General features: G+C 40.5%; 1 protein-coding gene across 1 annotated transcript; it reads right to left on the bottom strand.

The window, feature by feature from the left end:
- Positions 1-74: 74 nt before the first annotated feature.
- LOC127810458 (pentatricopeptide repeat-containing protein At5g09450, mitochondrial) lies at positions 75-15,641 on the bottom strand. The gene is made up of 3 exons (XM_052349966.1): positions 15,496-15,641; positions 15,114-15,414; positions 75-1,139 (listed from the first exon to the last, which is right to left on the bottom strand). The coding sequence occupies exons 1-3, from the start codon at positions 15,528-15,530 to the stop codon at positions 252-254; spliced, it is 1,224 nt and encodes a 407-aa protein (XP_052205926.1). The 5' UTR covers positions 15,531-15,641; the 3' UTR covers positions 75-251.
- Between the last annotated feature and the right edge of the window lie 826 nt (positions 15,642-16,467).

Genomic DNA, 16,467 nt, shown 5'->3' with positions numbered 1-16,467 from the left:
TTACAACACCGCTTATCCCCCGTAATACAATGAAATCTTCCTAAATATCTGAATTTGATTGACAGAAAAGAAAATAAGAAATCCCATGAGATTGGAATCATATAAGGGGGGGAAAAAACAAAGATTTGAGAGCAGTTTCCATTCTGATTAGGAACAGCCATTCCAAGGTGCTACCATTTGGATAAAGCAATTTATTATTAACAGTCTCCAAGCATCCAAACATAAAATTGCAATTGCATGCAGTGACTCATCTATATGGCCTCGCACCCCTTCTCACTCAGAAGCATTCGAAAAGTTGCGGCCGTTTCCTTCAACCCAGAATCTGTAAATTCTTGAAGAAGTTTGTTACAGGCAGAGACATCAAACTCTGTTGCAGTAGATTGTTTCCATTGCTCAATAACTTCTCCTACATCTCTCACATGGCCAAGCATGAGGTAGGAAGAAAGAATACACATATAATTCCTACTTGTCATTCTCTGTCCGGTCATCCTTAAGGATTTCCAGATCTGATCAATTTTCTCTTTGTTTCCCAAACCGGTATACAAGATGACGAGAAAGTCGTAAGTTATCCATTCTCTCTGTGTAATACCCTTTTCGCTTTCAACTAGAGAGTTGGGCTGCGCCTTCACGAGATGAGCTGATGTGATATAGATGTTTGCTAGATTCATGTATCTTACCCAGCCTTCATTAGAGCCAGCATCATGACTCATTTCGTCGAGAATGGTTCTAACTCTGTCAATGTCCATGGCTGCTGCACACGAACTTATCCACAGATTGTAAGTGAATAAATCTGGGGCAACCTTCTGGCGTTTCAGTTCTTCAATAACAAAAGGGACCTTCTCCACCTGCCCGACTGACATGTACAAGGTCATTATTTCGTTATAGGTGACAGCACCCAGAGACAGGTTTGCTTCTTTTGCTCTCTCATAAAGTTCCTCGGCCTTGTCAACGAGTTTCGACCTAGCATAAGAGTGAAGTAGAGCAGTGAAAGTTTCACTAGTTTTTGCAGTGGGAGGTAGACCTTCAAAGTATCGCTCAGCAGCATCAATACCAAACACTTTGGTCATCAAGTCGATGCGCACTGCATGGTCAGAGTCCAATAACTCAAACCCTTTGTGACTAACCATCCACTCGGATATCTGAAAAAACAGAGGGATGAAAAAAGTTTGGAACTTCATTTCAGAAAAATGCTTCAATTGATTGCTATTAATGAAATGCAGCAGTATTTAGCAATTCCCTATGTAAAAGTAAACCTATACAGATTGATCCACAAATGATATTCCATGAGTTCTAAGATTTACGGACCAAACAAGTAGAATTAGCCTGAAAAATCCAGATTACAATATATCATTAAGTGTTGAGTATAAACATCAATCAGAATAAACAGTGTCATGGCTACGGCAGCTTTTACATTTAATTTCAGTCTTATTTCTGTTTGTTTAAATATGTACTGCTGTATTTTCTTATTGCATTTATATTCTAGCTAACAGATTCTGTTAGCTATAGGAGACCACGTGTAAGGCCTTAGAAAAAGACAAAACATTATGTTGTAACCGCTAGGGAGGGAAGGATCTGCTGCATCCACTCCCACTCCATGCGCCTATATGTACTACTCCCATTCCACAGGAGGAGGTATGAAAAGATTGAATACAAAATCATTCTGTTTCTCTCTATCTCTCTCTCGCATCCCTCAATTCTCTCTAAACTCTCTGTTCTTTCTACCTTCCTACTCGACTCTCTTGTCATTTCCCTTCTAAACCACCAAGCCCAGGGTAGCTCGTTGTCACCGTTGTCTAGGACCATGACAATTTGGTATCAGAGCATCGATTCTGGCCGAGACTTGTAGAAGCTTATGGCGGACGGAACCCGCATGAAGAACATGGAATCCTAGTTACAACAAGCCAACTCGTCCATGACCGAGGTCCAGAGGCGCATTGACCAGCTGGAGCTAGGAAATGGTCGCAACTATAAGGCGATCATGGCAATGGACCACAAGCTGGAAGGAGCGATAGACGGCTTGGAGAGAAGACTGGATGGAACGCTAGTCCAGATGCGAGAAGAAATGGCACAAATGAGAGAGGAACTCGGGACGCAACTTCAGCAATTCATGCTGATGTTCACTTGCCAAAATTCGGTGAGTATGGCCCCTGAATTCCCTCCTAGAGATAGAACCGAACCTCTCTTAAGGAACAATAGAACAGTACATCGACCAGAGACCCCCGATATAGGAGGAGAACAGGATGGAGAGGGGGAGACGATGCTGCACAGGGGTCACATGGAGCAGGCCCCTCGACAACAACTGGGATTTCCCATGCCCCGAATGGAGATACCCATCTTTGAAGGGGATAACCCGCATTGGTGGGTGAGGAAATGCGAAAGGATGTTCGAATGGTATGACATCCCGGAGGGTAGAAGGGTGTCCTTAGCTGCCGCTTACTTTAATGATGTAGTAGATGCATGGTATCAAGGGTGGACTAGTGTAAGGAACCATCCTACATGGGGTGAGTTCACCGAGAAATTATGTGAGAGGTTCGGGGAAAGAAGTATGTCTGATATTGTTGAAGAATTCAACAAACTCAGACAGGTGGGGGAGTTGAAAGCTTACCTGAAAAGGTTTGAGGAGCTTAGATCTATTATGAGCAGCCATGACCCACATCTCTCGGAGGCTTATTTCGTGTCCTGTTTCTTGAGTGGACTAAGTGAGGACCTAAGGCATATGGTCAAAATGATCAGACCCCGAACAGTGGAGCAAGCGGTAGAGTGCACGAGACTGCAGGATATGGTGGTGGAGGCCTTGATGAAGAAGCAGAGGCAGCAAAGTAAGGCTATGGTGACAGGGACCTCTCATCAGGGAGGCAGAGGATTTAATCAGGAGTGGGCAGTTAGTAATCTCGGAGCTAAACCGTCGGGTGTACCCCATGCCATGGGGGGGTTTAATGAACAAAGGAGGCAACCAAGTATGTGTTTCAAGTGCGGGGATAAGTACTTCCCAGGGCACCAATATAAGAGACAAATTCTCCTACTGGAAGGAGATCCAAGAGAAACAATAAAAGATGTAGAAGATGTTGAGGAGTGTGAAGAGTTGGGGGTGGAAGACAATGGGGAAATATCACTCCACGCATTAAAAGGGGTGACTAACAACAAGATAATTAAAGTCGAAGGAAAGGTGAAGGACAAGAGTCTGATGATCTTGATAGATAGTGGAAGCACCCATAGCTTCCTTGATGAAGGCACTACGAGGAGATTGAGAAGCTTGCTCTCGGATACTCCACCACTTAGTGTGACAGTGGCTAATGGGGGTAGAGTGATTAGCAACTCGGCCTGCCCAAGGTTTAATTGGGAGATGCAAGGGGAAGAGTTCGAAGCTGACCTCAGACTTCTGCAACTGGGGGGCTGTGATGTGGTTCTAGGGGTTGACTGGATGAAGGAAGTTAGCCCCATCAGTTTCGACTTTAACCGTATGGAAGTATCTTTTGAAAAAGGAAGGAAAAAGATGACACTCAAAGGAGGGAGAGAAACTGGAGCCTGCAAGATGATGACAGGAAGGAGCCTACAGCGAGTCTTTTGGAACAATTGGAGTAAACTGACTCAGTTGTTTTCAATTATAGCAGTGGAGGAAGGGCAGGAGACAATGAGGATCGAGAAGCTCACCTTGTCCATCAGCAACCATCACAGAGAAGTTGGCCAGGTACACTCTAGCCACCTTATTGATGAATTGTTAGTAGAATTTGGGGACTTATTTGTTAAGCCTAATACCTTACCGCCCAACCGAGACTTAAACCACTCCATCAACCTCAAACCAGACTCCGAACCAGTAAATATCAGGGCTTACCGGTACTCACCCATACAGAAAACAGAGATCGAAAAGATGGTAAAAGAAATGTTAAACCAATCCTTTATAAGGCCTAGCCATAGCCCCTTTGCCTCACCGGTTCTTCTAGTCAAGAAGAAGGACAGATCTTGGCATTTTTGTGTAGACTATCAACAGTTGAATGCCCTCACCATAAAAGACAAATTCCCCATACCCTTGATAGAAGACCTAATGGATGAGTTGCATAATGCTACCATTTTTTCCAAGCTAGACCTCAGATCGGGCTATCACCAAATCAAAATGAAAGCTGAAGATGCCCACAAAACTACCTTTAGAACTCACCATGGGCATTTTGAATTTTTGGTGATGCCTTTTGGACTCACCAATGCACCAACTACCTTTTAATATCTCATGAACCAAATATTTGAACCTTATTTGAGAAAATTTGTACTAGTCTTCTTTGATGACATTCTCGTTTACAGCCCAAACCTTGAACAGCACCTATCCCATCTCAGAACCACCCTAAAAGTCCTCAAATCCAACCAACTTTTCATAAAAAGGTCTAAGTGTTGCTTTGGCCAAGATCAGGTGGAATACTTGGGCCATATAATATCAGGGGAGGGAGTGAGGACAGACCCAAGGAAAGTGGAGGCCATGGTCAACTGGCCCAAACTCGCGAACTTGAAGGCTCTAAGAGGATTCCTCGGCCTCACGGGATATTATAGACGGTTTGTTAAGGGGTATGGCATCATCAGCCGCCCCCTAACTGATTTGCTAAAGAAGGGGAATTTTAAGTGGGGTGAGGAGGCCAAAGCAGCCTTCGAGAAGCTTAAGGAGGCGGTGAGCACAGTGCCAGCTTTAGGGTTACCAAATTTTAATGAACCCTTTGTATTGGAGACAGATACTTGTGGAGTTGGTGTAGGGGCAGTCCTAATGCAGAAAGGTAGGCCTCTGGCATTCTTAAGCCAGGCTTTGAGCGCTAGGCACTTGGGGTTGAGCATATATGAGAAGGAATTTCTAACAGTGTTGATGGCAGTCGAGAGGTGGAGACATTACCTAGAAGGAGGTAGATTCATCATCAAAACAGATCATGAAAGCCTAAAATTTTTACTACAACAGAAGTTACAAACTCAACTACAAAAGAGGGGCATGGCCAAGCTGACGGGACTCGATTATTCCATACAATACAGGCGGGGCAAGGAAAATATAGCTGCAGATGCACTATCAAGGTGTCAAGAGGAAGGCAACTTGGCAACTATTACTACAATAGTTCCCGAATGGTTTCAGGAAGTGGTTGACAGCTATGCCGACGATGAGCAGATTAAGGAGCTAATGGAGAGGCTGGTGATGAAACCTAATGGGGTTGGAAACTATACTCTAAAGGAAGGGATGTTGAGGTTTAAAGGCAGGCTTGTCATAGGGAGCAAAGGAGACCTTAAGCAAAAAATTTTACAGTCATTGCACGACTCACCCGTGGGAGGGCATTCGGGGATCCAAAATACCTACCTCCGAGTTAAGCAGTTGTTTTATTAGCCCAAGATGAAAGTGGAAGTAAAAAACTTTATGTTAGCATGCGATATATGCAAGAGATGTAAACTGGAGAATGTGGCTTACCCGGGTCTCTTACAACCTCTACCAGTGCCGGATCGAGCTTGGGTTAGTGTAACTATGGACTTCATCGAGGGGCTACCTAAATTAGAAGGGAGGGATAGTATTTTGGTTGTAGTGGATCGGTTCACGAAGTTTGCACAGTTTATAGGGCTGGCTCACCCTTACACAGTCAAGGAAGTGGCTAGAATGTTTATGGACAGAGTAGTATCACAGCATGGAGTGTCGAGCACCATCATATCAGACCGCGATAAGGTGTTTACAAGCCACTTTTGGAAGGAATTGATAAGATCTATAGAGATTAAGCTCAACATGTCAACAGCATATCATCCCCAAACAAATGGGCAAACTGAGAGAGTCAACCAGGTGCTGGAAACCTACCTAAGATGCATGTGTATACAGCAGCCCAAACACTGGCATAGGTGGTTAGCATTGGCACAATGGTAGTATAATACCACCCACCATACATCCTTAAAAATGTCCCCATTTGAGGCACTGTATGGATGCCCACCGCCGCTATTACTTGCCACTGGAGGGCATGCAACAAAGATATCGGTGGAAGAATACCTACAGCAAAGGAGGATGGTCTTGCAACAATTAAAGCAAGAATTAGCATCAGCCCGGAATAAGATGAAACAGTATGCTAACGAAAGAAGAAATGATCGAGAATTTAAAGTGGGAGAAAGGGTTTATCTCAAGCTAAGATACCCTCACTTGAAGGCCTTCAGCCAAGGGGCAGTATCCAAGTTGAGCCCCCGATACTTTGGACCATTCAACATAGCAGAAAAAATAGGTAAGGTGGCTTACAGACTCCAACTACCCGAAGGCACTCACATACACCCTGTCTTCCATGTATCCTTGCTGAAGCGATCAACCAGGGTGGAGTTGGTAGACACGGTCTTACCAACACCGTGTAGGGGTAAAGAAGGTCCTATGAAACCAGAAGCTATTATAGACAGAAGGGTGGTACACAACCAAGGGGTCCCTCTAATTGAAGTGTTGGTGAAATGGAAACAGGGGAGTAACAAGGACAACTCGTGGGAATATCTACCAGGTCTACTCTAGCGTTTTCCAAGAATAGCAAGCCTACTTAGCATTTCTTGAGGACAAGAAATGTCCCAAGGCGGGGGGGGGGGGGGAATTGTCACGGCTATGGCTGCTTTTACATTTAATTTCAGTCTTATTTATGTTTGTTTAAATATGTACTGTTGTATTTCCTTATTGCATTTATATTCTAGCTAACAAATTCTGTTAGCTATAGGAGGCCACATGTAAGGCCTTAGGAAAAGACAAAACATTCTGTTGTAACCGCTGGGGAGGGAAGGATCTGCTGCATCCACTCCCACTCCATGCGCCTATATGTACTACTCCCATTCCATGGGAGGAGGTATGAAAAGATTGAATACAAAATCATTTTGTTTCTCTCTATCTCTCTCTCGCATCCCTCAATTCTCTCTAAACCCTCTGTTCTTTCTACCTTCCTACTCGACTCTCGTCATTTCCCTTCTAAACCACCAAGCCCAGGGTAGCTCGTTGTCACCGTTGTCTAGGACCGTGACAAACAGTTAGCCAGTTGGTCCTCATCATGTTATGCGCATTTCAACACCTAGGGGCTCGTTTGACTACAATTTCGTTTTTAGTGTTTTTTGTTTTCGTTTTTAAAATTTCAAACAAGCCCTAACATGTCCATTTTGCCTTTATATTCAACATATTCATATTTCTTTTCCACCGCATTCAGGACACAAATTTACAGAAAAGAATAAAGATTTTGATTGTTTTATAGAAAGTGATTCATACAGGAGAAATTAGAACAAAGTAGAAGCTGAAGGAAGAAAAGCAGACTTTTATCCTCCTGCTAAGTGTGCTGGATGGAAGACTTTGATTCAAAGAAAAGCCCACTAGGCTAGAAAGAAGCTAGTGCAAATCAAGATGATTTTTAAAGGGCAAGTACTTTACATGTTAATAAACTTATCTCCATATGTAATAGCAGAGTTTAATTACGCAATTAATCATGTGTTTGCCAACAATATGTACTTGTATGTCAACAAACTTATCTGTAATCACATAGGTTTGCAATCAATAAAACACTTTGCTAATGTTTTGGTTCATGGACTTCTTAACCACCATTAACTTAAGAGTCAAGGACAATCATGTCACTAACTAATCAGATACCTAAGTCACATGGACTTAGATAAGAGTACTAGGCCTGAGTGTTTTCTCCACCGGTAAGACCTTCCTAAAATCTATCCTAGGATTTAAGGATGCGCATCTGGAAGTCATGTACAGGTACATGAACACGTGGGTGAGTAGTGAAACGTGACATACATTGCATGGTATTCTAGAATATGAACTGCTAGTATTGTCTAAAAATGTACTGTAATAGGAGAAAAGCAAATTACTTTGAGGGAAAAAAAAAATATGCAGAAGAGAGTAAATTGGGAAAGCTGAGACAAATCTAATGTGGAAAGAGATGGCTCCTACAATTTCAAGTACAACAAAGTTGTTCTAGAAGAGCCAAGAAATAGCTCCAAACTAAAATGAGTGACGAGGTTATTTGTAATAAGGTTAGAGTAGCTTCTAGTGAAAATAAAATGAATGAGACACAATTACAATGATTTGGTTATGTGAAAAGAAAACCCATAGAGACTCTTGTGAAGAGAGTGAATGGTATGATTAAAGTCTTTAACAAAAGAAGAAGAAGAAGAAAAAGAAAAACTTAGTAAAAAACTCCTAGGTATGATATGAGCTATAGAGGTCTTATAGAAAATATAATCATAGATAAAAATATTTGGCAAGCTAAAATTCATGTAATCCAACTGCACCTAGTAAGATTAGGACTTAATATGTTGTTGCATTGTCCAGAAATGTACAGCTAATTAATTTAAAAATTGAGGAAAAATGAGAATTTTTTATCTCTTATCAGTCAGAGTTCTGAAAATTTTCTTAGAATTTCATACTAGCTTTTTTTTTCTTAAATTGTTAGGAATTAGAGGATCCAGGTGCTCAATTTGGAGTCAGGTGTTAGACACATATATGATATATCATATACCTGTCATATCCAGTGGACACGGGTGGGCAAGGCCAAACAAAAGTCCATGTAAGACAATCACACACCCCACTCAGTTGAACCTATTTATCTTGCTCTCACAATAATGCGAGTCTAGGTGCTACAAGTTGATACTTGTGGTTAGCTACAGAGGTGGAGGTAGACTTCTGGAGTCAACTGTATACTTTAAGCAGTTGAATATTGAAATCATGTATCAACTAGGCACTTAGACAGTATTGGTTGGAAGCTATGTTCTTGACGTGCTTGATTGTCATGGTGTTTCTCAAAATCTTGGTCACAAAGGCTGAGATTATTCCTAATTTTGGATAATTAGGTTGAAGTCACTCAAAGTCCAACACAATTAATATAATCAAATTGGGCTTCTCTGCATCTTTTTAAGGCCCTTGTAATTCTTCAAGCATAGGCAACGTTTCCTGCTATCACATGGAGAATTACTCAAAATGCATATATAAAGAAGACCCCGCTGTTAACTCTACCTCTCTTATTATAAAAAAAAAAAAAAGGTGAAGTTCCTTAGTAAATTTGCCAATATGGGCAATGAATTGGAGGCAAACTATAGCTTATAACAAAAGGGTGTTGTAATCCCCACCATATGGACATGAGGCCTAATGGCAGTGTCACAGATGGCTAGGAAAGTTGACATCAGGTATTGGCTCAAGGGCTGAGTCCAAACACGTGTAGAAGTTAGGCTATCAATCATATTCAAAGAAGTAAAGGAAATTCACATTCACAAACAATATATAGGTAAAATTAGAAAGACTCATTTTCCAGACCTATGATTCTTCTACAAGTTGAAAACCAAATTCTAGTAAAATCTTTCTACAAATTAAAACATTCAACCAACCACATCATCAACCAAACTTGTTCCAAGAAACTAAAACCCACATTCATAAGCAATGCACCCACTTAAGTCCTTATTAGCACAATTCTTCCATTTTGGAAACCCCATGTTAACCGAGATCTCACCCTTTTAGGATCACTCAAAACACTCAAATGAAATCTCTTCCTAACTCGCAAACGACCAGCAATCAGAAAACAAATCAAGAACCAATCAAGAACACAAGAATTTACCCTGGTTCGGTCTTAACTTAAAGAAGACCTACATCCAGCTTGGCTTTCGCCCCCACTTTTCCACTATCTTGAAAGTTAATACAAGATTACAAAGCACTCAAAATCAACCCTCACCTAGCCCATAAACCTGAAAGCTATATAGAGTTGATACAAGAAAGATATTCCCTCTTCCTCACTGCTTAATCTTATCCCAAGACAGCTTGCTAACTCACAAAGAATAGCATGCCATAAAGTCTTCCCCACGGCCTCTATATATAGGCATACAAGGCGGGAGACTTCAACCTGACCGACTGCCCAAAAAGCAGTTACAACAACTTCGGTCAGCCCTAAGAAAAATATTAAAATCCTTCTAGAAACATAACAGCAAACATATTACATAAAATACCCCTCATATTACAAGCTCTAATCTAGAACAAATGCTTTAACAAATTCTCCACCCATTTCACTTGATTAGGCTTCTTCCAATTCCTGCAAACTTCAGTTTCCTGCTTGCCCCAGCTGAAGAATCTTCAAACAATGATGAAGCTTGGCTGCTGGAACTGGCTTTGTAAACATATCTGCTGCATTGTTTTCACCTGCCACTTTGGATAAAAAAACAGATTTATTTTCAATCATTTCTCTTATAAAATGAAATCTAATATCTATGTGCTTTGTCCTTTCATGATGAGCCTGATTTTTAGATAAATGTATGGCACTTTGACTATCACATAACAAGGTTGCTTTAACATCTAAACCTAGGAGTTCACTAACTAAACCCTTAAGCCATATAGCCTCTTTAAAAGCTTCCGAAAGGGCTATATACTCTGCCTCGGTTGTAGACAAAGCTACAACATGTTGGAGACTTGATTTCCAACTAATTGTAAAATTCCATAATCTGAATATCCAACTAGATGTGGACCTCCTCTTGTCTATATCAACAGCATAATCTGCATCTGAATAGCCTAGAATACTAGGTTGAACTCCTATCTTAGCACCACCATATGTTAGGACATGATTTAGGGTTCCAGCTAGATATTTAAGCATCCATTTCATTGCATTCCAGTGAATTTTCCCTGGATTTGCCATAAACCGGCTCACAACACTCATAGAATGAGCTAAATCTGGCCGAGTACATACCATGCTATACATTAGGCTTCCTACCGCACTAGAGTATGGGATATGACTCATTTCTTTCCTATCTTCTTCACTTTTAGGGGACTGATCTAAAGATAATTTAAAATGAGGTGCAAAAGGCACACCAACTGCCTTTGCATTTGATATTTTAAACTTGGATAAAACCTTGGCTAAATAAGACTTTTGAGATAGGTATATCTTCCTATGTTGAGTGTCTCTAGAAATTTCTATTCCTAGAATTTTCCTAGCTTCACCTAACTCTTTCATTTCAAATTCAGCTTTTAATCTTTGCTTTAGAAGCTGGATTTCTTGATGGGATTGACTTGCAATGAGCATGTCATCCACATATAGGAGTAAATACATTGAAATGTTAGGGGAAACATGCTTATAGTACACACAACTATCATAGGAACTTCTCAAATACCCTTGGCTAATGATAACCGTATCAAATTTGCGGTACCATTGCCTTGGGGACTGCTTAAGTCCATATAAGGACTTCTTAAGCAAACATACCTTCTCCACCTCTCCTTTAGCTTCAGAACCCTTAGGTTGATCCATTAGAATCTTCTCTTCTAAGTCCCCATGGAGGAAAGCAGTGGTAACATCCATCTGCTCTAAATTTAGATTTAAGTGGGCTGTTATGGCTAGAAGAACCCTCATAGATGTATGCCTCACAACAGGAGAGAAAACTTCATTAAAATCAATGCCTTGAACTTGGGTAAACCCCCTAGCAACCAGCCTAGCCTTATACCTAGGCTTAGGGTTAAACCCAACTCCTTCCTTGATTTTAAACAACCTACTATGCGCTGCCCTTTTGGTTTTTCAACCAATTTCTAAGTCTGATTCTTGTTCAAAGAATCTATTTCAGACTTCATGGCTTCTTGCCATTTTTCAGCATCCTTAGAAGACATTGCCTCTTCATAAGTGAGAGGCTCTTCCCCTCCTATTTCGGCTGCATTGGTAAATGCATAAGCTACCAGATCAGAATAACCGAATCTCTTGGGAGGTTTTCGGACCCTAGGTTGCTTGTCCCTAGCAACACTATATCTGTCCAAATTTGGTTTATCACCTAAGCTGGAATCTGCATCACTGTCTTCCTCATCTTCATCATGATGGGAAGGTTCTAGGGCTTGTTCAATAGCCTAATCATTTTCAAGATTATTTTCCTGAAACTCATATGCAGTTTCAGATGATTCTGGGGTATCTGCTGGGCTAACACCTGGGATTTCAACTTGGACAGCTTTCTTATCCTTTTCTTCACTATGTTGAGATTTAAGGTTGTTAAACTTAATGGTAGAGGACTCATCAAATGTCACATCCCTTGTGACTATAGTCCTAGGACCATCTAATTCTAGATTCCAAAGCTTATAACCCTTAACCCCTAAGGGATAGCCTATAAATAGGCATTTCTTGGCTCTAGGCTCTAGTTTTCCTTGTTTTATATGGGCGTATGCTAAACATCCAAAGATTTTAAGGTGTGATAAGCTAGGTTTGTGACCTGTCCACCTTTCATATGGTGTTTGGAAGTTAATGGCTGCAAAGGGTGATCTATTAATGATATGGGCTGTTGTAGACACAGCCTCACCCCAAAATGCTTTTGCAAACTTGCATGAAAGAGCATACATCTTACTCTCTCTAGCAAGGTGCGGTTCATCCTTTCAGCCAATCTGTTTTGCTTAGGGTTTCCGGGGGCTGTCAAATGTCTAACTATGCCTCCCTCCTTGCACATTTGATCAAAGTACCTATTGCAAAACTCTAGCCCATTATCAGTCCTAATAACTTTTACTTTCCTGCCAACTTGATTTTCTACCATTTTCCTCCAAGTCTTAAAGGATTCAAAGGTATTATCCTTAGACTTTAGAACATATACCCAAAGCATTCTTGAAAAATCGTCTATAATGGATAGGAAGTATCGGGAGCCCCCATGAGTCATGGTTTGAGCTGGGCCCCATAGGTCTGAATGAATGTAATCTAGGGGTGCCTTTGATGAGTGGATAGTTGTTTTGCTAAATTTAATCTTAGCTGCCTTCCCATAAATGCAGGATTCACATTTGCCTAGGTTTAGGGACTAACTTATCTCTAATATCCCTTGATTGGTAAGTTCCTTGAGCCCTTGCTCACTAATGTGTGACATCCTTAGATGCCACAACTTTGCCTTATCATGGGAATTACAACTTACACTGGCAGCTTCACCACTTAGGGTGGTTGCTTAAAGAAAATAAATTCCATTTCTTAAAAAAGAACTAGTGAGCCTCTATGAATTTTAATTTCTCCACCCTCACCCTTGTATTTATATCCACATCTATCCAATTCCCCAAGAGAAACCAAGTTTCTCTTAAGTTCTGGGACATACCTAACTGCAGTGAGGGTTTTATGAGTCCCATCATGCATCTTTAATTTAACATCTCCTACCCCTTGGACCTTACATTCAAAATCATTTCCTAACAGAACCTTTCCCCCATTAATTTCCTTGAAATTTTGAATCCATTGCTTTCTAGGAGTCATATGGAAAGAGCAGCCTGAGTCCAAGACCCAATCTTGGCTGTCATAGTTGTCACTAACAGTTAGTGCATCAGCATTATCATAACCGGTATCACAAACATTTACCCCACCATCAGATTTTTCCTTTTCAGCGTAGTCCTTCTTCCTTTTAGGACAATGCCTTTTAATGTGACCCTCTTGTTGACAATAATAACACTTAATCGGCCATTCCCCATTCTTAGATTTAGATCTAGATTTACCTTTGTTTTTAGAGTCTTTTTTAGGATTTCTAGACCTTGCAGTTAATGCATCTGCCGGAGATGATTTACTATCCATCTTTATCCTCAAATCTTTAGAATTTAAAACTCCTATAACATCCTCTAAAGATAGTTTATCCCTACCATGCTGAAGAATATCTACAAAATTCTCATAGGACTTGGGTAAAGAATATAGGAGAACTAAGGCTTTGTCTTCTTCTTCATACTTAACATCTATGTTTTCTAGGTCTAAACATAGCTTGTTAAAGTCATCTAAATGATCCTGGAGTTTCTGGTTTTCATGCATTTTGAAATTGAAAAACCTGGCTTTGAGAAATAACCGGCTGGAGAGGGTCTTCTTGAGGTATAGATCCTCCAATTTCTTCCAAACTTCTGCCGCAAACTTCAGCCTAGATACCTCCCCGAGCACTTTATCTCCAAGGCTCAGAATAAGAAGGCTATAGGCCTTCTTCTTCTTAATCTGCACCCGCGCCTCACTCTGTTCTGTGGTTAGGGCTTGAAGTTCTTTCTCGGTTGATTCTCCCTTTTCTGCTTCTTCTTGTTCCAGCGCATCTTCCAGTCCGAGACTGCAAAGTAGTGCCTCCATCTTGATCCTCCATAAGCCGAAATCATTGCTCCCATCAAACTTGTCAATATCTGACCGAGAGGCAATCGGCGCCATTTCTTGATTTTCCTAAGGTTTGCCTTTTGCGACTTGAGATTCTAGAGGAGTTGATCCAATCCAGAGGTAACCGGCTCTGATACCAAATTGTTAACCGAGATCTCACCCTTTTAGGATCACTCAAAACACTCAAATGAAATCTCTCCCTAACTCGCAAACGACCAGCAATCAGAAAACAAATCAAGAACCAATCAAGAACACAAGAATTTACCCTGGTTCGGTCTTAAAGAAGACCTACATCAAGCTTGGCTTTCGCCCCCACTTTTCCACTATCTTGAAAGTTTATACAAGATTACAAAGCACTCAAAATCAACCCTCACCTAGCCCATAAACCTGAAAGCTATACAGAGTTGATACAAGAAAGATATTCCCTCTTCCTCACTGCTTAATCTTATCCCAAGACAACTTGCTAACTCACAAAGAATAGCATGCCATAAAATTTTCCCCACGGCCTCTATATATAGGCATACAAGGCGGGAGACTTCAACCTGACCGACTGCCCAAAAAGCAGTTACAACAACTTCGGTCAGCCCTAAGAAAAATATTAAAATCCTTCTAGAAACATAACAGCAAACATATTACATAAAATACCCCTCATATTACAAGCTCTAATCTAGAACAAATGCTTTAACACCCCAAAATTAAATTTTTAAGAAATTGTTAGGAAAATATTGTGAGAATTCTACATAACGTTATTCTGTACGTCATAAAATCACTACGCTTAAGGTGTCATTTGCCCCCACTACCACTAGAATTGTTGCAATATTAACAGCAAACCTCTTTCAAAAGTAATCAAGATTACAAAATATACAGCCAACAATATGGAAATGAATAGCCACCTTTATTCGATAAATTGAGACATAGCATCAATTGGGTGTTAATTAGGTTTGGCTTCACCCACCTATTAACAATAGACGGATAGCCAGGTTTAAGACACACATTCACTGAGGCAAGCAAAATATATGCATAACATATATATATACATGGAGAGAGAGAGAGAGAGAGAGAGAGAGAGAGAGAGACCTCAAGGGCATGTTTGTAGCGGCAAGAACGGCGGAGATCAGCCAAGATGCGACGGAGGTCTGAGAGGCCGATTGTGCGGCCTTGGGAGACCCAATTTTGGAGTACATTGGTTGCGCTGCGCTTGGGGAGTCTAAGCCTGAATACCCTGCTCTTCAGATCATCATCATCGCCTTTACAATTTCCATCATGATGAGGAGGCTCGACTTCATCTCGAGAAGTAGGAGAGTCCTCTTGCGTCGTGGAAGCGGCCGATGAGGATACGGATCTGAAGATGCCCCTTTGAGCTTGGCCCCTGAAATTTCTGAAACAAGAGACAGAGAGAGACAGAGAGATGAGTGGGTGGATGTGGGTAGAGAGAGCCGTGCGCAGTGGAGTAGCATACCGAGCGAGAGCGAGGTAGATCGAGCGGGCCGCCATTGAAAACGAAACCCCCCGGTGGTTCGATTCTCCCAGGTTTCTATTTCAGTTGAAGACGGAATATTAGGCCAACACCCTTCAGACGATCAGTCAAGCCACCATCCTTCTCGACTTTTGTAGCGACGCCATTGAGTGTTTTATGAGTGACTAGTGTCCCACTTAATAAAAATAAATTTATTTATTAAGATAAATGAGCTCATCTTCAACTTATATTTAAAATTTAATTTATAAATAAAATTAAATTTAATAAATCTCGGTCATTAAATTTTGTTGAGTTTGATTTTGAGAATATTTTGACAATGAAAAACTAAATGGAAAACTTTAATCTACTTTTTTTTATTAAAATATATTAATAATAAAATATATCGTGACTTAAAAATTAATCGATTAATACCTAATTTATTATTAAAATTTGTTGCTTATCAAATTTAATTTAAAATTATATTTACTGATTATCACATTTGATTTAAAATTCTAACTCGAGTCCATGCTCGGGCTCTCCAAAAACTTGTCGAGCCTAAGCTTAAGTTCGAGCTAACCTGGCAAGTCTAAACTCAAGCCCTTGTCGAACTCGAGCTCAGTTTAAGTTAATCGAGAGCTCGATTCAATTTGATTATAATCCTAATTAATATTTATATTTTTCAAAGTGACAACTTGTATTTGTCGCTCGAATCTTAAAGAAAGAAAAAGGTTGCAGCTAAGTAAAGGCATGCCTTAAAATGAAAAGATTCGGGTTTTGTTTATCTAATAAGTCTCTTTGGATCAAGCTCGTTTAAGAACCAAGTTATTTGGATAATTATGAGTTTAGATTTTAAGTTCTAGTTTGGGTTGGGTTTCCGCCAAACCCAAATTCATTCACCCTATTCAAATTTGCACTTGGTCAAGTTAGGGAAATCTTTTTTTCTTTTTCGTAGGGTGAACAACATTTTCATTAAAT

This window comes from Diospyros lotus, chromosome 9, assembly GCF_014633365.1.
Source record: "Diospyros lotus cultivar Yz01 chromosome 9, ASM1463336v1, whole genome shotgun sequence".
NCBI classification, from domain to species: domain Eukaryota; kingdom Viridiplantae; phylum Streptophyta; class Magnoliopsida; order Ericales; family Ebenaceae; genus Diospyros; species Diospyros lotus.
The sequence above is the reverse complement of the archived record's forward strand: the minus strand, read 5'-3'. Positions and strand labels throughout refer to the sequence as shown.

Bases quoted from the DNA above. Each gene is read 5' to 3' on its own strand.
- LOC127810458 (XM_052349966.1), bottom strand. From the start codon at position 15,530: ATGGCGGCCCGCTCGATCTACCTCGCTCTCGCTCG. The intron at 15,415-15,495 runs GTATGCTACTCC...CTCTTGTTTCAG, and splicing joins ATCTACCTCGCTCTCGCTCG to AAATTTCAGGGGCCAAGCTC. The intron at 1,140-15,113 runs GTCTCTCTCTCT...CTGTTTTTTCAG, and splicing joins GCTACAAACATGCCCTTGAG to ATATCCGAGTGGATGGTTAG.